Source organism: Leucoraja erinacea, chromosome 9 (assembly GCF_028641065.1).
Source record: "Leucoraja erinacea ecotype New England chromosome 9, Leri_hhj_1, whole genome shotgun sequence".
NCBI lineage: Eukaryota > Metazoa > Chordata > Chondrichthyes > Rajiformes > Rajidae > Leucoraja > Leucoraja erinaceus.
In genome coordinates this window covers 65,452,677-65,474,714 of record NC_073385.1, presented here as the reverse complement: position 1 = coordinate 65,474,714, position 22,038 = coordinate 65,452,677, and the positions used below count along the sequence as shown (strand labels likewise).

Genomic DNA, 22,038 nt, shown 5'->3' with positions numbered 1-22,038 from the left:
ATTACAACTAATGCCTGCACAATCGCTGAGGCCACCTCCTTCAGAACCCACAGAGTGCAGTCCATCCGGTCGAGGTGACTTATCCACCCTCAGACCTTTCAGTTTTCCTAGCACCTTCTCCTGAGTAATCGCCACTCCACTAACTTCCACCCCCTGACTCTCTAGGATTGCAGGCACACTGCTGGTGTCTTCTACTGTGAAGACTGATGCCAAAAAGTTATTAAATTCCTCTGCCTTTTCTTGATTTCCGGTTATCACTTTGCATCTTTGCATCATTTATTGTCCAGTGGCCCAACGTCCACTCTCTTGCCTCTTTTTTAGTCCTTGTATATCCGTAGAAACTCTTGCTAACCTCTTTTATATTATTGGCTAGCTTACATTTGTACTTCATCTATTCTCTCCATATTGTTCTTTTAATTACTTTTTATTTTTCTTTAAAAAACATTCCAATCCTCTAGCTTCCCACTAATCTTTGCAATGTTTATTTGCCTTTTCTTTTGCTTTTATGTTGTCCTTGACCTCCCTTATCAGCCATGGTCGTCTTATTCTCCCCCCTGGTATCTTTCTTCTTTGGAATGAAATGATCCTGCACCTTCCGAATTATCCGCAGAAATTCCTGCCATTGCTGCTCCATCGTCATTCTTACTAAAGCCCCTTTCCAGTCAATCTTTCCCAGCTCCTCCCAACACTTCCGATTTCACCTTCTCCCCTTCAAATTATAGGTTAAATCTTATCATATTGAGGTCACTACCCCCTTGTGGTTCCTTTACCTCAAGTTCTCTTATTAAATCTGGTTCCTTGCACAACACTAAATCTAGCATTAGTAGGCTTCACTAAAAGCTGCTCTAAGAATCCATCTCGGAGGCACTCTCCAAATTCCCTCTCCTGGGGTTCAGTACCAACATGATTCACCCAGTCTCCCTGCATATTGGAATCCCCCATGACCACCGTAACATTGCCTTTCCTACACGCCGATTTTAACTTGTACCCTATATCCTGGCTGCTGTTTGGGGACTGTAAATAACATTAGAATCTCTTTACCCTTGCAGTTTTTCAGCCCAACCCACTGGGGCCTTTACATCTTTTGACTCTATGTCACCCTTTGCAAAGGACTGAATGTCATTCCTTACAAGCAGTGCTACTCTACCCCCTCTGCCCACCTGTCTGTCCTTGCGATAGGATGTGTGGCCTTGAATATTCAGCTCCCAGTTCCGATCATCTTGCAGCCACGTCTCGATAACAATCAGCACGGGAGCACCTTAAGGCTGCGTGCTCAGCCCCTTGCTGTACTCACTCTACACTCATGACTCCATCATCAAGTTCGCTGACGACACCACTGTTTTGGGACGTATCAGTGATGGGGATGAGTCAGAGTATAGAAGAGAGATCGAGCAACTGTCCATATGGTGCCAGCGCAATAATCTGGCCCTCAACACCAGCAAAACCAAGGAACTGATTGTGGACTTTGGAAGGAGTAGTATGGGGACCCACAGCCTCGTTTATATAAACGGGTCGATGGTAGAAAGGGTCAAGAGCTTCAAATTCCTGGACGTGCACATCTCTGAAGATCTTTCCTGGTCCGAGAACACTAATGCAATTATCAAGAAAGCTCATCAGCGCCTCTACTTCCTGAGAAGACTACGGAGAGTTGGTTTGTCATGGAGGACTCTCTCTAACTTCTACAGGTGCACAGTAGAGAGCATGCTGACCGGTTGCATCGTGGCTTGGTTCGGCAACTTGAGCGCCCTGGAGAGGAAAATACTACAAAAAGTAGTAAACACTGCCTGGTCCATCATCGGCTCTGACCTTCCTTCCATCGAGAGGATTTATCGCAGTCGCTGCCTCAAAAAGGTTGGAAGTATCATCAAAGACCCACAACATCCTGGCCACACACTTATCTCCCTGCTACCTTCAGGTAGAAGGTACAGGAGCCTGAAGACTGCAACAACCAGGTTCAGGAATAGCTACTTCCCCACAGCCATCAGGCTAATAAACCTGGCTCGGACAAAACGTTGATTATTAATAACCAATTATCTGTTATTTGCACTTTATCATCTTACTTATTCATGTGTGTATATATTTATATTATAGTATATGGACACATTGATCTGTTTTGTAGTCAATGCCTACTATGTTCTGTTGTGCTGAAGCAAAGCAAGAATTTCATTGTCCTATTAGGGACACATGACAATAAACTCACTTGAACTTGAATTTGTAATGCCTACAACATCGTACCTGCCAATTTCCAACTGCTACTAGCTCATCCACTTTGTTCCTTATGCTACGTGCATTCAAATATACCTTCAATTCAGTGTTGACCACCCCTCCTCTCACTACCAACCCGATTTTACACGACCTTACTCTCTTCTCCCTTTTTAAACTATCTGTCCTGTTATTTGCCTCAGTAGTCCCCTTTGCTCAGCTGTAATACCGACACTTCTGATTTCACCTTCTCCCTTTCCCTGTGTGGTGTGGCGGCGCCTAACGGCAGCGGCTCGACTGCAATCCGTCTGTCTTTTTAAAATTTTTGTCTCGTTAAATGTATGTCTTGCTTCTAGTTTTTATTCTTTTTTTAGCTGTGTATATGTGGGGGAAACCGATTAGTCTCTTCCCTGTACGGGAACCCGACCTTTTCCCTGTCGGGTCCCCGGTGTCGTTGGGCCTAACATCTTGGAGCCGGCGGTGGCCACCAGCCGGAACCAGCCTGAGGGTTCCAGTCGCTGAGCCTGTGGACTCGCCATCTGGCCGACTTTGGTACGGGGGGGAGCTGTGGTGCCGCGTGGCTGCGACCCGACTTAGGAGCTTCGGAGGCTCCGGCCGCAGGCCCAGTGGACAGGAACATCGGGAGCTCGCAGGTCCCTGGTGGGAGCGCTTTTCGGAGCTCCCACAACGGCAACTTCTGCCGAAATCGCGTTGTGAAATGGCACAGAGCGGTGCCTAACATCGCCCGGCGCGGCTTAACTGCCGCGGGACTTACCATCGCCCGCCGGGGGCTTTAACATCAGAAGTCCCAGTCACCTCAATGCTGCAGTTGGACTTCTGGACCGCGGGAGAAGATAAAGGGAAGAGATAAGACTTTTGCCCTCCATCACAGTGAGGAGGTGTTGAAGATTCACTGTGATGGATGTTTGTGTTAAGTGTGGGTCTTGGATTTTTTTGTACTGTAAGACTAGAAAATGCAATTTCGTTCAAACCAAGCTGTTTGAATGACAATAAAAGGCATTCTATTCTATTCTATTTCTGGAGACTTCGGTGACCTTTCCAGCACACTCTTTCCCGTTAACTGCACATGTACACTTCCACATTGTTGACCCCCCCCCCTGCTATTTAGATTAAACCCACCCGTGTAGCACCAACGAACCTGCCTGCCAGAATGTTGGTTCCCCTCCAGTTAAGGTGCAACCCGTCCCGTTTGTACAGGGAGGGAGAGAAGGGTATGAGAAGAGGGGATGAGTAGAGGGAGGGAAGAAGGTGGGAGGGAGGGTAGAGATGGATGCAGTAATGAGCACTAACGGCTGTGCTTTGGTTCAGTTTAAGGAGCATGCTGAGGCTATCTGTTGTGTTTCCAGTGGGTGTGTTCCTCGTCAGGACCATGGCATGGACGTCCTCTGGTAACACCCACACACATCTAATTGAGAACCTGAGACGTGAGTAACGGGTCAGGGCCGGTGGCTGCACACTGTGTACACTGTGGAAGAGGCGCTGCCCAGAGCAGATTTACAATACAATACAATACAATGAACTTTATTTTTCCGTTATGAACTTTGGTTTCTGCAGCCATACAACAAGAAGAAACAATTTTACAAGACACACAACCAACTCAATTCACACAGACATCCATCACAGTGAACCTCCTCCTCACTGTGATGGAAGGCAAAGTCTTGCCTCTCCCCTGCTCTGCATCCTCTCCCAATGTTAAAGCCCCCGGCGGGCAATGGCAAGTCCCGCGGCCGTTAAAGCCGCTCCGGGCGATGTCATGCCCCGTTCCGGGTCTTAATGTTGGAGCCCCCTGCGGGCGATGGCAAGTCCCGCGGCCGTTAAAGCCGCGCCGGGCGATGTCAGTCCCCGCTCCGGGCTGTTTTCGGCCCCGCAACTCTGGCGGGAGAAGCTGCCGCCGCGGGAGCTCCGAAAAGTGGTCTCCCACCAGGGACCCGCGAGCTCCCGATGTCACCGCCCACAGGGCCTGCAGCTGGAGCCTCCGTAGTCTGGTTGCAGCCGTGCGCCACCACAGCTCTCCATGCTCCGAGGCCGGCCAGCCCCACGATGGTAAGTCCGCAGGCTCTGCAACTGGAGCCCCCAGGTCGTTCCGGTTGGAGGCCGCTCCACGATGCTAGGCCCAAATGTCAACGGAGACCTGACAGGGAAAAGGTCGGGCCGCCCGTGCAGGGAAGAGATTTAAAAGTTCCCTTCCCCTCCCCCCCCCCCACCCCCCACATATACACAGTTAAAAACTATAAAAACCACAGCAAACGGAACAAATGTTTTTAAAAAGGACAGACGATTACATCGGCTGCCGCCATTACATCTGGTTACCATCTCGCAAACACCTGCAGATCCTGGAATAGTTCCTTCAGCATTGCAAATACCGATCCACTATTGAAAGACTGTGAGAGAGAAAACATGTAACTACAAACATCAGTATTGGGGGATGTTCTGGAATTTATAATGCAAGAGCCCATTGAGAAGAATTGTAGGATTAGGCAGTGTTAGTGTGGGTTTTTGAAAGGAATATTTACAGAGGCTGTAACCAGTGGAATAGATAAGTAGGTTCTCGTTATCTGCCTTAGTCTTTCATTGGATCACCCTCCACCGTCAATCTAGTGTAAACCTGCCTGTCAGGCCCAGAGATACTTAGACCCCAGGCATTTATCCAGTTTAATATGCTTTAAAGTCATAATAGACAATAGACAATAGGTGCAGGAGTAGGCCATTTGGCCCTTCGAGCCAGCACCGCCATTCGATGTGATCATGGCTGATCATCCCCAATCAGTACCCGTTCCTTCCTTCTCCCCATATCCCCTGCTATTTTTAAGAGCCCTATCTAGCTCTCTCTTGAAAGTATCCAGTGAACCTGCCTGAAGGCAGAGAATTCATGTGATAGAACTAGAATTAGGCCATTCACCCATCAAGTCTGCTCCGCCATTCAAGCGTGGCTGACCTATCTCTCCCTCCCAACCCCATTCTCCTGCCTTCTCCCCATAACCTCTGACACCTGCAATGATCAAAAATCTATTTATCTCTGCCTTAAAAATATCAATTGACTTGGCCTCCACGGCCTTCTGTGGCAAAGAATTCCACAGATTCACCACCCTCTGACTAAAGAAAACTCTCCTCATCTTCTTAAAAAAAACATCCTTTAATTCTGAGGCTATTACCTCTAGTCCTAGACTCTCCACGTCACTCTATCCAAGCCTTTCACTGTTCTGTATGTTTCAGTGAGGTTTCAATGTTTAAGACCACAGGCACCTCTTTTGTAATATAGATGAGTCAAATACATCACAATTCTTAATCCCTTACTCATAATCATCCCCACAGTATTTACAGATGACAAATATTCATTTAACACCTCGCCCATCTCCTATGGCTATACACATGAATGATCTTTAAGAGATTCTTTCCCTCGTTACCCTTTCGATCTTGATATGTTTGCAGAATCTGTTGAGATTTTCCTTTACTTTATCTACCAGAGCTATCTTGTCCACTTTCGACCTTCCTGATTTCCCCCCTTGGGTGTACTCCTACATCTCTCATGCTCCTCAACAGGTTCACTTGGTCCAAGCTGCCTATACCTGACATATGCCTCCATTTTCCAGATCAGAGCCTCAACATGCCTGGTCATCCAGGGCTCCCTAATCCTGCTAAGATTGTTAAGGGCTTGGACACGCTAGAGGCAGGAAACATGTTCCAGATGTTGGAGGAGTCCAGAACCAGGGGCCACATTTTAAGAATAAGGAGTAAGCCATTTAGAACGGAGACGAGGAAACATTTTTTCTCACAGAGAGTGGTGAGTCTGTGGAATTCTCTGCCTCAGAGGGCGATGGAGGCAGGTTCTCTGGATGCTTTCAAGAGAGAGCTAGATAGGGCTCTTAAAAATAGCGGAGTCAGGCGATATGGAGAAGGCAGGAACGGGGTACTGATTGGGGATTATCAGCCATGATCACATTGAATGGCGTTTCTGGCTCAAAGGGCTGAATGGCCTACTCCTGCACCTATTGTCTATTGTCTATTGCCAGCCTTGCTCTTCACTCCTACAGGAAATGCTGGTTCTGAACTCTCCCTGTTTTAGGATAGTTTACTTTAGACATACTTTAGTGCGGAAACAGGCCCTTTGGCCCACCGAGTCCACGCCGACCAGCGATCTCCACACACTAACACTATCCTGCACACACTCCGTACAATTTACACTTAGCCAATTAACCAACAAACCTATATGTCTTGGGAGTGTGGGAGGAAACCGGAGCACCCGGAGAAAACCCACGCGGGTCACGGGGAGAACGTACAAACTCCGTACAGACAGCACCCGTAGTCAGGATGGAACCCGGGTCTCTGGCGCTGTAAGGCAGTAACTCTATCGCGGCGCCAACGTGCCGCCCTAATCCTGTATCTCTGTCTCACTTTTCCCAATTAGAAACTGAATGGTGCCCCATCTTTTGTTGAGCCATTGACAGAAGGCTATTGTGGACACATTAACTAAATGCTACCCCATCCTATCCCTTTGTGCTACGGCCATCACAGTCAATATGGAAGAAGAAGAAATCATCTACTAATACAACTCTGTTATTCATACAGCTCGATCTCCTTGCATACAGTGGCTTGCAAAAGTATTCATCCCCTTGAACTTTTCCACATTTTGTCACGTTACAACCACAAACGTAAATGTATTTTATTGGGATTTTACTTCGGAGTCACGTGAGTGATTCCGTGAAGAAGCCCGTCCCAGGACGCGTAGCGGCAATATGAGCTGAATAACCTGAGAAGAGGCAACATCAGGCCGGCCCTCAATCCTAAATTTGCAGGATTATGCAAAACTCCATCAGTAGAGATCGACTCATTTTTTATTTGGGAAGGACTTGAACAAACAGCTCAAAGAGATGGAGGAGGCGTCTAAGACCTTTAGCCTCATGAGGGCACCACCGGCAGCGAACATACCAAAGCTCTTCATTCCACCCAGGCGGCAGCACACCACTGTATCTACCAGTCGGCGTCCCGAATATGCGACTGGTCAAAGCTTGGGGCCGCACTATCCCCAGAAACCTTTTTAGGTCAGGGCCTGCAGCGGACCCCCTGGAAAATGCGCCTCCCCCCAACATCGCCAGCACATCGACAGGGAAGAACACTCAAAAAGAAAAAACACAACCCCGCCAATAACCATGAAGGTAGGTGGGTCTGGTTCCTACCAGTAAATAGAGCGCTTTCTTGGACTATCTTGGCTTTCATATTAATTCAGTCCACGTAACTTTAATGTTGCCAAGAGACAACATAGTTGAATTGGCACAAACAAAGAACAAATTAATGGTCAAACTACCAACTACTCGACAAATAACAGAGTAATTGGGGGAAAATGGTACCATTTTCCGTCTACATGATTCAGATGTTAGTATCAAAATCAACATATAGGTTGTCATTGAGCATCTCATGAAGTTACCCACTGAAATAATATCAGAAAGACAGTGGTGGGGTTACCACTTATACTGGGGCTCGGGTGAAAATTATGAGTTTAAGCACTTGCATGTATGGGTATAAATAAGACTACACTATGGAGGTGGCCTATATTAACCATATGGCAGCATAAAGTCGGTATCATATGACAAGTTGGTCAAAACAATTTGGCAATGGTATATCCATAGAGGTATTGGACTATCAACAACTTACCTGCCTGGTAAGCAAAATAAGGTGACAGACACCAGGTCACATAAAAGTAAGGACAACATCAATTAGATGTTTTCATATAAGTTTAACAAAACTATCAAGCTATATGATGCAACAGATATTAATGCATTTTCATTGTCGCTGTACTGTACACTGACAATGATAATTAAAATGGAATGTGAAACTGATATCGATTATTTGCATTAACGCTATATCACCAGGTGTTTTGGGATGTCCTATGTATGTCGCGGGGGGAAACCAGACCCTGGGCCAGTGGAATCCTCATTAAAACATTTCTCTGGGACAGATAGTTCCAGCAGAAAGATCGTCAGCTATATATATTAACTTTTCTGGCCTATAGGTCATGTTGTCATTCAAGAATGTATTTATAATATTGATAGACAAATGCGTTCACGCAGCATTGGTGAAATTAATTTTATGTATTTTTCCGTTCTGCCTCACCAATCGAGAACAACGCACAGTACAAAAGGATTCTGCTTCAGGTATTTGATAGTACCTGACGGACTTACGCAGACCTTGTTTCACTTCACGCCATGATATGGTTGTTGGAACTTGGATGGTGTTTTTCCAGTACCCAGAATTATTAATATCGGAGCCGGGCACAAATCTACTGTGCCATGAGAAATAAGCTCCTGAGCTGCAGATTTTGCGCAAACCTCTGGGACTGGGATAGTTATACTGAATAATCGACACCATGTCAGCATCCTTTTGAACATCCACTGGACTACAACACTTGTCCAGCATCAAGAGAAGTACTGCAAGCATAAAGGGGAAAACCTACTCATCCGAATCAGGTACTACGAACTGGAATTCCTGGAGAACCTTCATCATGATGAAGGATTCGGCTACAGTGCCATCAACACAGCTAGAATTGCCCTGCCTGTTCTTTTTCAAAACAGCTACAGGACAACAGGCCATGGGGTCACTGGCTGGTGGTAATGAAGGGTATTAAAACTCTAAACCCCTAGACAATGTACACCTATATATGGGATGTCACAGTGGTTAACCACACTTCAGGGGATCCCACCAGCCAGAGTCCAAAACCTGAACCTTCTATGCACTAAAACATATGTTAAAGGCACATGGAGCAGCACAGAGGGTCCAGTCACTACTCCTATTTCAACTGGACACCATGCTCACAGCTTCAGACCAGATCTCTATCATTTGTCCAGGGAATGGTCAAACCAGACCAGGAATACTTTATCCAGTCATAAAATCCGGGCTTACCCGCCAGAGAACACGGTAATGTACCAAGACCCTTTTTTACCTTACATAGACACAACCTAATTATGCGAGGGAGATGAAAAGCCTTGTGGGTTGGTTACAAAAAACCTTGTGGTCGGGTAACAAGCCTTTTTTGAAATGGCTCAAGCAGGTTAAAGCTCTTGGGATAAAACTAACATGTCAAAGTTGTCATCCCACAGGAGAAGCTTCCACGTCAACGGCAAAAGAATGGACGTACCTATAAACCACATCCTGGCTCCAGCAGAATAGTGGGGGTAAAACGTTCAGAGAGAAATAATTTATTATAAACTGTTGACAAAACCTGTTTTTCATTTGCAGGAAAGATTCCAATCTGCAAATATTCAGATTAGCCAAAGGGAGCATTAAATTTCTTCAGTGTCTATTGTAAAATACCATTGGGTTTTCTATAACAGAATCATTGGTTGGTTACGATACACACTTTCCTCCCTCAAAGACTTCGGCAGTGAGTGTAGTAAAACTGTTACACGGTTTGAAATCACAGAGCTTTGAAATCTTCACGGAATCACTCACGTGACTCCGAAGTAAAATAGTAAGATTAAACGAGAACTTACCAGTTTGAAGTTTGATCTGTATTTTATGAGGAGTTACGATGAGGGATTACGTGCCCTCCGCTCCCACCCTCATTACATGGATCAAACTGATAATGGATGTCTCTTTGTTCTTTACTATGTTACTTCAAATACTTGTGTCTTTCTGTGATTCCACATCGCTGCTTTGAAGTATGCCGCTACGCGTCCTGGGACGGGCTTCTTCACGTAATCCCTCATCGTAACTCCTCATAAAATACAGATCAAACTTCAAACTGGTAAGTTCTCGTTTAATCTTACTATTTTATGTGATAGACCAACACAAAATGGTGCATAATTGTGAAGTGGAAGGAAAATGATACATGGTTTTCAAATTTTTTTACAAATAAAAAACTGAAAAGTGTGGCGTGCAAAAGTATTCAGCCCCCTTTACTCTGATACCCCTAAATAAAATCCAGTGCAACCAATTGCCTTCAGAAGTCACCTAATTAGTAAATAAAGTCCACTTGTGTGTAATCTAATCTCAGTATAAATATAGCTGTCCTGTGAAGGCCTCAGAGGTTTGTTAGAGAACATTAGTGAACAAACAGCATCATGAAGCCCAAGGAACACACCAGACAGGTCAGGGATAAAGTTATGGAGAAGTTTAAAGCAGGGTTAGGTTATAAAAAAATATCCCAAGCTTTGAACATCTCACGGAGCACTGTTCAACCCATCATCCGAAAATGGAGTATGGCACAACTGCAAACCTACCAAGACATGGCCGTCCACCTAAACTGACAGGCCAGGCAAGGAGAGCATTGATCAGAGAAGCAGCCAAGAGGCCCATGGTAACTCTGGAGGGGCAGCAGAGATCCACAGCTCAGGCGGGAGAATCTGTCCACAGGACAACTATTAGTCGTGCACTCCACAAATCGGGCCTTTATGGAAGAGTGGCAAGAAGAAAGCCATTGTTGAAAAAAAGCCATAAGTTTGCAGTTTGCCACAAGCCATGTGGGGGACACAGCAAACATGTGGAGGAAGGTGCTCTGGTCAGATGAGACCAAAATTGAAGTTTTTGGCCTGAATGCAAAACGCTATGTGTGGCGGAAAACTAACACTGCACATCACCCTGAACACACCATCCCCACTGTGAACCATATGCAAAAGACTTGAGACTGGGGCGGAGGTTCACCTTACAGCAGGACAACGACCCTAAACATACAGCCCGAGCTACAATGGAATGGTTTAGATCAAAGCATATTCATGTGTTAGAATGGCCCAGTCAAAGTCCAGACCTAAATCCAATTGAGAATCTCTGGCAAGACTTGAAAATTGCTGTTCACAGACACTCTCCATCCAATCTGACTGAGCTTGAGCTATTTTGCAAAGAAGAATGGGCAAAAATTTCAGTCTCTAGATGTGCAAAGCTGGTAGAGACATACCCCAAAAGACTTGCAGCTGTAATTGCAGCGAAAGGTGGTTCTACAAAGTATTGACTCAGGGGGGCTGAATACTTTTGCACGCCACACTTTTCAGTTTTTTATTTGTAAAAAAAGATGAAAACCATGTATCATTTTCCTTCCACTTCACAATTATGCACCACTTTGTGTTGGTCTATCACATAAAATCTCAATAAAATACATTTACGTTTGTGGTTGTAACGTGACAAAATGTGGAAAAGTTCAAGGGGTATGAAAACTTTTGCAAGCTACTGTATCTGTCCGGTTTAATTTCTGCAGATTAATGGGAAGCCTATCAAAGTGATTATCCCCTTCTTATTTCTGAGTTCTACCCATATTCCTTCATAAGCTAATAAGCGATAGGAGCAGAATTAGGCCATTCAGCCCATCAAATCTACCATAAAAATATCCACTGACTTGGCCTCCACAGCTGTCTGTGGCAATGAATTCCACAAATTCACCACAATTCTGAAGAAATTCACTAAAAATATCTTCCTTATCACTGCCGTGGTCTTCCTCAATCAAAAATGCAATGTTCTTACATTTAAATCAATGCAGTTTAGTCTATCAGTCCAGTTTAATTTGGTTTATTGTCACGTGTAGCAAGGTACAGCTTTTGTTGCGTGCAATCCAGTCAGCAGAAAGACAATACATGATTACAATCGAGCCATTTACAGTGTACAGATACATGATAAGGGAATAATGTTTTGTGCAAGGTAAAGCCAGTACAGTCCAATCAGAGGGCCACCAATGAGTTCAGCACTGCTCTCTGGTTGTGGTTGTGGATGATTCAGTTGCCTGATAACAGCTGGGAAGAAACTGTCCCTGAATCTGGAGGTGTGCGTTTTCACACTTCTATACCTTTTGCCTGATGGAAGAGGGAGTGGCCAGGGTGCGACTCGTCCTTGATTATGCCGCTACCCTTGCCGAGGCAGCGTGAGGAAGGGAGGTTGGTTTGTGTGATGGTCTGGGCTGCGCTCACAATTCTCTGCAATTTCTTGCGGTCTTCCTCCTTCAGTTCCTACCTAGCCCCCGCTTGTCCCGTCTACTGAACTAGCTTGCTCGAACCGTTGTATCGCTACACTACTCTTTTGGGACCCACCTCAATTCAAGACTATCCCAAGTAAACTTGTTCGGCACGGACTTGTAGGGCCGAGATAGCCTGTTTCCGTGCTGTAATTGTTATATGGTTATAAGTGGCACAACTAAATCTCCCTGTCAGGATATTTGCTCTCTCCAGTTCTGGTGCAACCTGTCCCTGTGTACAGGTCCCACCTGCCTTGGAAGAGAACCCAATGAGCTATATCTCACTCAGTATCATAGAAAATAGGTGCAGGAGGAGGCCATTCGGCCCTTCGAGCCAGCACCGCCATTCATTGTGATCATGGCTGATTTTCCCAAATCAATAACCCGTGCCTGCCTTCTCCCCATGTCCCTTGATTCCAATAGCCCCAAACATTTATCAGCTTCCATTTGAGGGAGGAAATCTGCCTTTCCAGGGTGTGCTAAATTGAGTTACTGCAGGTTTTGGTATCTGTCTTTGGTTTAAACCAGCATCTGCAGTTCCTTCCTACACAACCTACAATCCGGCACGTCTTTGTAATGTGGGAGGAAACTGGAGCTGCTGGGGAAAACCCATGCGATCATAAGACTGTACAATCTCCACACAGACAGCACCCAAGGTCAGGATTGAAGCTGGATCTCTGGCGCATGAGGCGGTGGCTCTCCCCGCTGTGCCTGATGTTGACCGGGACTCGCCAATGCCTGTAACAGGTATATTTGTTTCCCTGTGTAGGCGATGGCGTCATTCAGTCCGATCGAGTGTTCAAAGCGTTGATGGAGACCGACCGTGCCCATTACTGCAAAGGTTTCCCCTTCGAGGATTCTCCACAGTCTATAGGTGAGTGGGGAGAACAGCGACAGTGGCGTGCGGTTACTGAGGTACAGGTGGTAACTGAGGAGACCTGCGATTGCTCCCTCTCCCCGACTCTCGGTCTGAAGAAGGGTCTCGACCCAAAACGTCACCCATTCCTTCTCTCCAGAGATGCTGCCTGTCCCACTGCCCTCCAGCTTTTTGTGTTTGTCTTTGGTTTAAACCAGCATCTGCAGTTCCTTGCTACAACATTGCTCTTGACTGATACCCAAACAAGGAATGAGGGGGATAAAGGGAGATTGATGCCTCTCCCTACACCCTGACCTGCCAACAACTGCACCCTGCACCGCCCACATCCACCTCCTCTCGTCCCTCCCGTTAACCCTCTCACCCACCGCACACTCATCTTCCCTACTCTCCCTCACCCCACCACTCATCACCCTGCCCTTCCCCCCCCTGCCCTTCCCCTCCCTATCCTGCATCCTCCCTCCTTTCCCTTCCCCGTTGAGGAAAGTGAACTGACCTACTCCCAAGTAAAGGGTTTTTGTGTCCACGTCTGATATCGGGCTCCTGATTGACCCACGGATCTGTGTGAATACTGTGTCATGTCGTGTATCTGTGTTATACCCCTTCACTCTATTATGTGTGTGTATAGTCATTGTTCACAGGACGTTGTCGCTCAAATATATGCTTTTAGTCACAAAATGTTGGAGTAACTCAGCAAGATGAGCAGCATCTCTGAGAGAAGGAATGGGTGACGGTGACCCTGAAGAAGGGTCTTGACCCGAAACGTCACCCATTCCTTCTCTCCAGGGATGCAGCCTGTCCCGCTGAGTTACTCCAGCTTTTTATCTCTATCTTTGGTGTAGACCGGCTCCTTCCTACACGCATCTTTTTGTTTTTCTAGGTTACCATGCAACCATCAGTGCACCCCACATGGTAAGTGATGACCAGAACTCTGTGTGTTCCCTAGTGTGTGTGATTTTTACTCAGTGAGAGAGGCATGACGTCTATTGGAGACTTGCGCTGAGCATGGATCTGAAACAGCCTCGGTGGAAAGGGGGATCCCACTGGACAAGTGGGCGTTTAGTCTGAGTCTTCACTGAGCTTGTGAAATCCTCTCTCTATTCCTCAGCAAGAAACACTATGCAAACACATCCTTCCAGCATTTCCCCACCCCCCGGCTCCAACACCCGGTCAGAATGCTGCTCCCCTCCTGTCCCAAGTTTAGTTCTGGTATACAAGCTGTTTGGCATCCGGTGATTAGAGACATGACGTTGGATGAGTGCAATGACATCAGCAGATGCCTCCAGGATAACATGGCTCCCAAACGTCCATCACTGCCGTCCTCCTATCTCACACCACAAGATTCATCATTCCAATAGGGTGGCGCAGCGGTAGAGTTGCTGCCTTACAGCACTTGCAGCATCGGAGACCCGGGTTCCATCCCGACTACGGGTGCTGTCTGTACGGAGTTTGCACGGTCACCCCGTGACCTGCGAGGGTTTTCTCCAAGATCTTCGGTTTCCTCCCACACTCCAAAGACGTACAGGTTTGCAGGTCAATTGGCTTGGTATAAATGTAAAAACTGTCCCTAGTGGGTGTAGGATAGTGTTAAGCTCCTGTCCCACGATGAAGGTTCAGCCACGAACTCACCCTAGTTAAAATAAAAATCAAACTTGTGGTATGAGTGTGGCAGGTACGTAGGACCTCGTGGATGTCCTGTAGCGGCTCGTAACGCTAACGGCAGGTACTCGGGAAACATGGTAACTCGTGAAGTTTTTTCAGCACTGTGAAAATTGTCCAAGAGTTTCCCGGGTACCTGCCGTTAGTTACCGCGTTTCCCGAGTACCTGCCGTTTGCATTACGAGCCGCTACGTGACATCCACGAGCTCCTACGTACATTCTACGTACTTACCAGGAGTTTGATTTTTTTTGAAACTCGGGAGAGCTCTTGGGTGAACTCGTATCGTGGGACAGGGCTTTAATGTGCGGGGATCGCTGGTCGGCGGGGACCCAGTGTGCCGGAGAGCCTGTTTCCGTGCTGTATCTCTAAACTAAAGCTAAACATAGGAACAGAACAGGAATAGGGCATTCAACTCCGAGCCTGCCACCACTGTCAGACCCTGGCTGATCCAATTCCACTTTCCCATTCTCTCCCGTACGTAGTAGTTCTAAAATCTGTCAGGAATTCCCCATCCACAGTTAGCTGGGGTAGAAAATCGCAGAGCCACAGCCCCTGGGCAGTAGAAGTAGCTTCTTTTTACCGTCTCAAATCAGTTCCAGTTTATTGTCACGTGCGCCAAAGCACAGTGAAAAGCTTTTGTCGCCTGCTATCCAGTCAGCAGAAAGACAATACATGATCACAATAGAATCATATAGCTATGTGATAAGGGAATAACGTTTAGTGCAAGGTAAAGCCAGCAAAGTCTGATCAAGGATTGTTCGAGGGACAACTTGTGTTAAAGCTGAAACTATGCCATCTAGTTCCAGGTACCCACAGCATCCAGCCAGTCAGTCCCCATCCGCACCTCGTATGTTCCAGTAAAGTCACTTCCCATTCTTCTAACTTAAACGAGTATAGTCCCAACTTGATCAACCTTTCTTCATATATCAACACCCTGCTTTCAGGATTCAACCTTGTGAGCCTTAAGAACGTGGAATAGTGCAACACAGGCAAAGGACCTTCAGCCCACAATGTCTGTGCTGATGAATGAATCTCCTTGGCCTAACCCTGCTCCATATTCCTGGCATAACCTCCATCTGCCACTATCGTATCCGCATCCATGTGCTTATCTAAAAACCTCCATCCGCCACTATCGTATCTGTCACTGGCTTAAAAACAAAAAACCTTCCCTACTTTAAACTTTACCCCTCTCACCTTCAAGCGATGCCCACTAGTCTTTGATGTTACACAGTGGTATAATAAATCTAATAAATGGGTGAACCAGGTGGAGTTTTATAGGGAGTTTAGTAACGGGGCCCCTGTGTTTTTTATTTTTTTATTTATTTATTTATTTTTTAAAATTTTGTTTAAAACAGTCATACATTATTAAAATTTTCAATTATCAATTACTTCTGCTTCTAGTGTTTTTATTTTTTATAGAAAGAGAGGGTAGAAAGTTACAAATAAAAAAACACAGAAGAACGGAAGAGGTGGAATGGGTTACCTGTAATACGTCAATGGAGATAGGTTCGTAGATTATAAAGTATAGCTTTTCATCTGATCCTGAGTTCAAGTTTCAGCTGTGCCAATCTATCCCTTCAGATAGTTAATGAATGGAGCCCAGATTTTATCGAAAAGATCTTGTTTGTCCATTAGGTCCTGTGTTTTTAATGGGAGCCCAGGAAACGCGAGTGGGATCAAGGCTGTGGTGTATTTTAAGGAGCAAGGGACTAGGCCTGGAAGTGCATGGATTAGAGGGATATAGATCATGTGCAGGCAGGTGAGACCAGTTTAACTTGGCATCATGTTCGGCACCAACATTGTGTTCCTGTGCTGTACTGTTCAATGTTCTATGAGCTGGAAACCCTGTGACGTTCAGACTTAGGAGCAGCTTTTTTCCCCCCACTTCTATCAATCAACTCTTACACACCCACTTCCTGCATGTGCTGCCACGTACTCTCACTCTTAACTCTACCTCATTCATAAATTCATGTTCATAAGTGATAGGAGCAGAATTAGGCCATTCGGCCCATCAAGTCTACTCTGCCATTCAATCTACATTTCCCTCCTAACCCCATTCTCCTGCCTTCACCCCACAACCGATGACACCCGTACTAATCAACAATCTATCTTTCTCTGCCTTAAATATATCAATAGACAGCCTCTACAGTCTTCTGTGGCAGTGAATTCCACAGTTTCACCACCATCTGACTGAAGAAATTCCTCCTCGTCTCAGTTATTGTACTTCAATATCTTTTGCACCACTTAGATTTTGCACTACAAACTTGTGCGATACTGCTATTTTGCATTTGCACTTATTGTATTTACAATTGCTGCATGTACATTGTTTACACTGCGACGTTCCCGTGAACAAGGGATTTAATTGCACCTGAGTGTATATGCCGAACCATCTGATGGCTCTTTCCCTGTTCCCAGCATGCATACGCCTTGGAGTGTCTAAAGGATCATCTGTACGAGGGTGCCCGGGCTCTGGATGTGGGTTCGGGGAGCGGTTACCTGACAGCTTGCATGGCTAGAATGGTGAGGGCACTACATCACTGGCCATGGACATCGTACGAGTGGACCCTGACCACAGTGTAACCCCCACCCCACCCCACCATGTGCCCCATGCTTGCTTTACTACATGTATTGTCACCTGTACCGAGGGACAGTGAAACACTTTGAAAACCATGTCATGGCTGTGGAGTGCGTTTGTAGTGACTGGGTGGGAATTCAGAGTTGGGTCGGGCGTGAGGGGGTGGCCGGGAGCGATGGGGTTTGTAGTTCGGAGCGGGTCGCGGTTGGGGGGAGTGAGTGTGCGGAGAGGGTCGGGAGCGATGGGTTGGTGTGAGGGTGTGCGGAGAGGGTCGGCAGTGATGGAGTTGTTCAGATAGAGTGGGTTGGTGTTGGGGGAGGTGAGGGTTTTGGAGAGGATGGGAATGATATAGAAATATAGAAACATAGAAAATAGGTGCAGGAGTAGGCCATTCGGCCCTTCGAGCCTGCACCGCCATTCAATATGATCATGGCTGATCATCCAACTCAGTATCCTGTACCTGCCTTCTCTCCATACCCCCTGATCCCCTTAGCCACAAGGGCCACATCTAACTCCCTCTTAAATATAGCCAATGAACTGGCCTCAACTACCCTCTGTGGCAGAGAGTTCCAGAGATTCACCACTCTCTGTGTAAAATATGTTTTTTCATCTCGGTCCTAAAAGATTTCCCCCTTATCCTTAAACTGTGACCCCTTGTTCTGGACTTCCCCAACATCGGGAACAATCTTCCTGCGTTTAGCCTGATGGGCTGGGGTTTTGGAGTGGATGGGGAGTGACGGGGGGGGGGGGGGGGGGGGGGGGGGGTGGCAGTGGTGTGGGTGGTCTGTGTATCCTGGGTGCAATGTGTATCCATTCAGTCCCCGTTCTCTGCATTGACAGGTGGGACCCTCGGGCGTAGTGGTGGGAGTGGAGCACATCCCGCAGCTGGTGGAGCAATCCATCAGCAACGTTCAGACTGACAACCCTTCACTGCTGGCAGCAGGCGGGCTGAAGCTGATCGGTAGGCGGAGGATGGAGGAGGGGAGACGGGGTGGAGTGAGGAGATTGAGAGGAGTGGGGATGGGGTGGGGGGTTGGGGGGGGGAGGGGGGGGGGGGGGGGGGGGGAGGGGGATGGTAATGGTCACGGTGCTGGCGGGAGCAAGGGTAGTCTCCACGCTCAAGCCTCCTTCCCTTCCAGTGGGGGACGGTCGGAACGGACACCTGGACCACGCGCCCTACGACGCCATCCACGTGGGCGCCGCCGCCGCCACTGTTCCCGAAGCGGTAAGACCACGCATCCGGCAACCACCTGCAAAGGCAGAAGCAGCTGATACATGGGGCCTGTCGTCAGGGATACAGAACTGCGGGGATGGGGAGGCATCTGGGACCCTCCAGTAATCAGCTAAATCACCTCACCTGTTTGCCAGTAGCCCACCCACAGCCTCCTAGAGTCATACAGTGTGGAAACAGCCCCTTCGGCTCAAAGTGTCCCAGCTACACTAGTCCCACCTGCCTGCGTTTGGTCCTTATCCCTCCAAACCTGTCCTATCCATGTACCTGTCTAACTGTTTCTTAAATGTTGGGATAATCCCTGCCTCAACTACCTCCTCTGGCAGCTTGTTCCATACACCTACCACCCTCCTCTACTACGAAGATTTATGCTTGATATTGAATCATAGCTGTACAGCATTGAAACAGGCCCTGCAACACCTCTTGTCTGTGCTGGCCTAGACACTGGTCGCACCTTCCAGCATTTGACATATCCCTTTCCTATCTGTATACTTGTCCAAATCACTTTTTAATCTTGTTATATATAGTACCTGCCTCAACTACCTCCTCTATCAGCTCGTTCCATATAGCCACCATCCCTCATGTTCCTATTAAATCTGTCCCCTCACCCAAAACCAATGTTCCCTCATTGTTGATTCCCCTGCTCTGGGTTAAAGAAAGTCTGTGTATTCACCGTCTATTCCATTGTCTGGATGTTGTGAGAATCTCTGCCTCTACCACCCTCTCAGGCAGTGAGTTCCAGATTCCAACCAAACCTGCTGCCTCGTCCCTTAAAGCCGATGGCCTCCGGCTGGGGTTATTCTCTGTGGAACTTGAGGCTGAGACGAAGTGGACACAAAAAGCTGGAGTAACTCAGCGGGACAAGCAGCATCTCTGGAGAGAAGGAATGGGTGAGGCTTAGGGCCAAGACCCTTCTTCAGACTGACCCGAAACGTCGCCTATTCTTTCTCTCCAGATGCTGCCTGTCCCGCTGAGTTACTCCAGCATTGTGTGCCTATCTTGGGTTGAGAGGAGACCTGAGTAGGATGTATCAAATGAGCAGACCAGGTTGAGGGTCAGAAACCAGGGGCAGTGATTTAAAGTAACTATTTGAAGGGTTGGAGGGGGATGAGGGAAGTGTCTTCCCCGAGGGGATGTGGGCTGCCTGTAAATGTGTTGGAGGCAGGAATAATTGGAGGCTTGTTTAGTTGGAGTTGGAGGCATGAGATGTGGGCTTGAATGAGTTGGAGGCATGTTTAGATGTGGGCTTGAAGAGTTGTGCCTCAGGGTTGTGGACCCAGTGCTGGAAGGCAAGTTTAAGATGCTCTCCTTCAAATGGCTCAGATGTGATTTGCCGACTGGCCCGGTGCCATCCTAGGTTAGCAGTGATTCTAACTCGGTGGGCGTTGGTGACCCGACTCCCACACAGCTGCTCTCCGCATCCTCTCCCCACAGTTGCTGCAACAGCTGAGGCCCGGAGGTCGTCTGGTCATCCCTGTGGGCAGCCGCGAGGGAGGCCAGCAACTGGAGCAGTATGACAGGGCGGAGGATGGGAACTTCACTCGCACGCCGCTGATGCCAGTCGTCTACGTGCCCCTGACCGACCGAAAGAGGCAGTGGAGTGGGTATGTGGCCGCTGCGGGCAGGTGCCGGGTGAGGTGTGTGTGTGTGTGTGTCTGGGGGGGAAGGGTGCTGAATATGAGCGGCAATGTTACGTGGCTGTGTATGAAGCAGCTGCAAGTGCTGGTTTAAACCGAAGATAGACACAAAATGATGGAGTAACTCAGCGGGACAGGCTGAGTCCATCTCTGGAGAGAGGGGAATGGGTGACATTTCGGGTTGAGGCCCTTCTTCAGACTAGTCAGGCAGGGAGAGGGAAACGAGATATAGACAGGTGTGGCGGGGACTGGCAGGAGTCCAGCCAAAAACTAGTCAGACACAGGTTGTGTGCTGTGCTCTAGACGTGTTTATTCTTCTGCATACAGCTCCCTCCTCCTCAGCTGACATGGGCGTTGCCCGGCCTTAAATAACCTCAGATAACGACCCCGTGACTCGCGCCTCACCCACCAAGACACCGCCCTCTAGAGCCGATGGTTCGTCGTGACCTTGGGTAGCTATCAGGTGCCGCCACACAGTGATGTAGAGAGATATAGAACAAATGAATGAAAGATATGCAAAAAAGTAACGGTGATAAAGAAAACAGGCCTTAACATTCATTTATTTATTCTATATCTCTCTATATCACTGTCTATATCTCTTGTTTCCCTATCCCCTGTCTAATGTGATGTGGCTACTGGTTTACAATGTGTGGAGAGATACAGTTGGATGGGGTTTAAGAAGGAACTGCAGATGCTGGAAAATCGAAGGTAGACAAAAGTGCTGGAGAAACTCAGCGGGTGCAGCAGCATCTATGGAGCGAAGGAAATAGGCAACGTTTCGGGCCAAAACCCTCTTCAGACTGATGGAGGGTGAGGGGGGGCGGGGACAAGAAAGGAAAAAGGAGGAGGAGGAGCCTGAGGGCTGAGGGAGAACTAGGAAGGGGAGGAAACAGCAAGGACTAATGGAATTGGGAGAATTCAATGTTCATGCCACCGGGATGCAGACTCCCCAAGCGGAATATGAGGTGCTGTTCCTCCAATTTCCGGTGTTGCGCACTCTGGCCGTGGAGGAGACCCAGGACAGAGAGGTCGGATACGGAATGGGAGGGGGCGTTTAGTGCTGAGCCACCGGGAGGTCAGGTTGGTTATTGCGGACCAGGCGGAGGTGTTCGACGAAACGATCACCAAGCCGATGCTTAGTCTCACCGATGTAGATCAGCTGACATCTAGAGCAGCGGATGCAATAGATGAGGTTGGAGGAGATGCAGGTGAACCTCTGTCGCACCTGGAAAGACGGCTTGGGTCCTTGGATGTAGTCGAGGGGGTAGGTAAAGCGACAAGTGTAGCATCTCTTGTGGTTCCAAGGGAAAGTGGGTGGGGGTGGTGCGGAAGGAAAGGGAAGAATTGACAAGGGAGTTACAGAGGGAGCTGTTTTTGCAGAAAGCAGACGGGAGGAGATGGGAAGATGTGGCGAGTGGTGGGGTCACGTTGGAGGTGGCGAAACTGACGGAGGACTATTTGTTGTATGTGACGGCTAGTGGGGTGAAAGGTGAAAGTTGGATGGTGCTCTTTGCTCGAGTCACCCATGTTGCTGGGCACAGATATTGGAAGAGTGTGCATCAGTGTGTTGTGTTGGTGTATGTACTGAGGGACATGTGTCTGTGTGTGAATTGGACAGATGAGATTGAGAAAGGTGCACGTCTTCATAAAATTATACCTTGCCCGACCGACCCCTCAAAGTTCTCTCTGTCTCCCTACAGGCATGAACTGTAAGTTCCGCGTAGACTCTTTTCAGAAGGCAAGGAGAGCGGATTTGTTGAACTCGCCCAGTGCCCTGGATAGACCTTGGACTCTCCCTGGTGTTGATGGACCATGGGTGGGGAAGGGCAAAGGGGATGCAATGGAACAGTTGGAACATGTTGCAGAATTCATCAGCGTGGAATCAGAAATAAAACACTCACTCCACTTGC

General features: G+C 47.7%; 1 protein-coding gene across 3 annotated transcripts in view; it reads left to right on the top strand.

Moving 5' to 3' along the window:
• pcmtl (l-isoaspartyl protein carboxyl methyltransferase, like) overlaps positions 1-22,038 on the top strand; it is a 24,201-nt gene extending 2,163 nt beyond the window's left edge. Inside the window, exons 2-9 of one of the 3 annotated variants that reach the window (XM_055641061.1) lie at positions 3,532-3,647; positions 12,921-13,025; positions 13,906-13,937; positions 17,101-17,205; positions 18,101-18,221; positions 18,400-18,485; positions 19,926-20,095; positions 21,829-22,038. In XM_055641061.1, the coding sequence (XP_055497036.1) occupies positions 3,532-3,647; positions 12,921-13,025; positions 13,906-13,937; positions 17,101-17,205; positions 18,101-18,221; positions 18,400-18,485; positions 19,926-20,095; positions 21,829-21,841 (748 nt within the window). In that variant the 3' untranslated portion in view covers positions 21,842-22,038. Of the gene's footprint in view, positions 1-3,531; positions 3,648-12,920; positions 13,026-13,905; positions 13,938-17,100; positions 17,206-18,100; positions 18,222-18,399; positions 18,486-19,925; positions 20,129-21,828 lie in introns of all 3 variants that reach the window. The other 2 variants (XM_055641060.1, XM_055641062.1) reach the window with 2 other exon arrangements.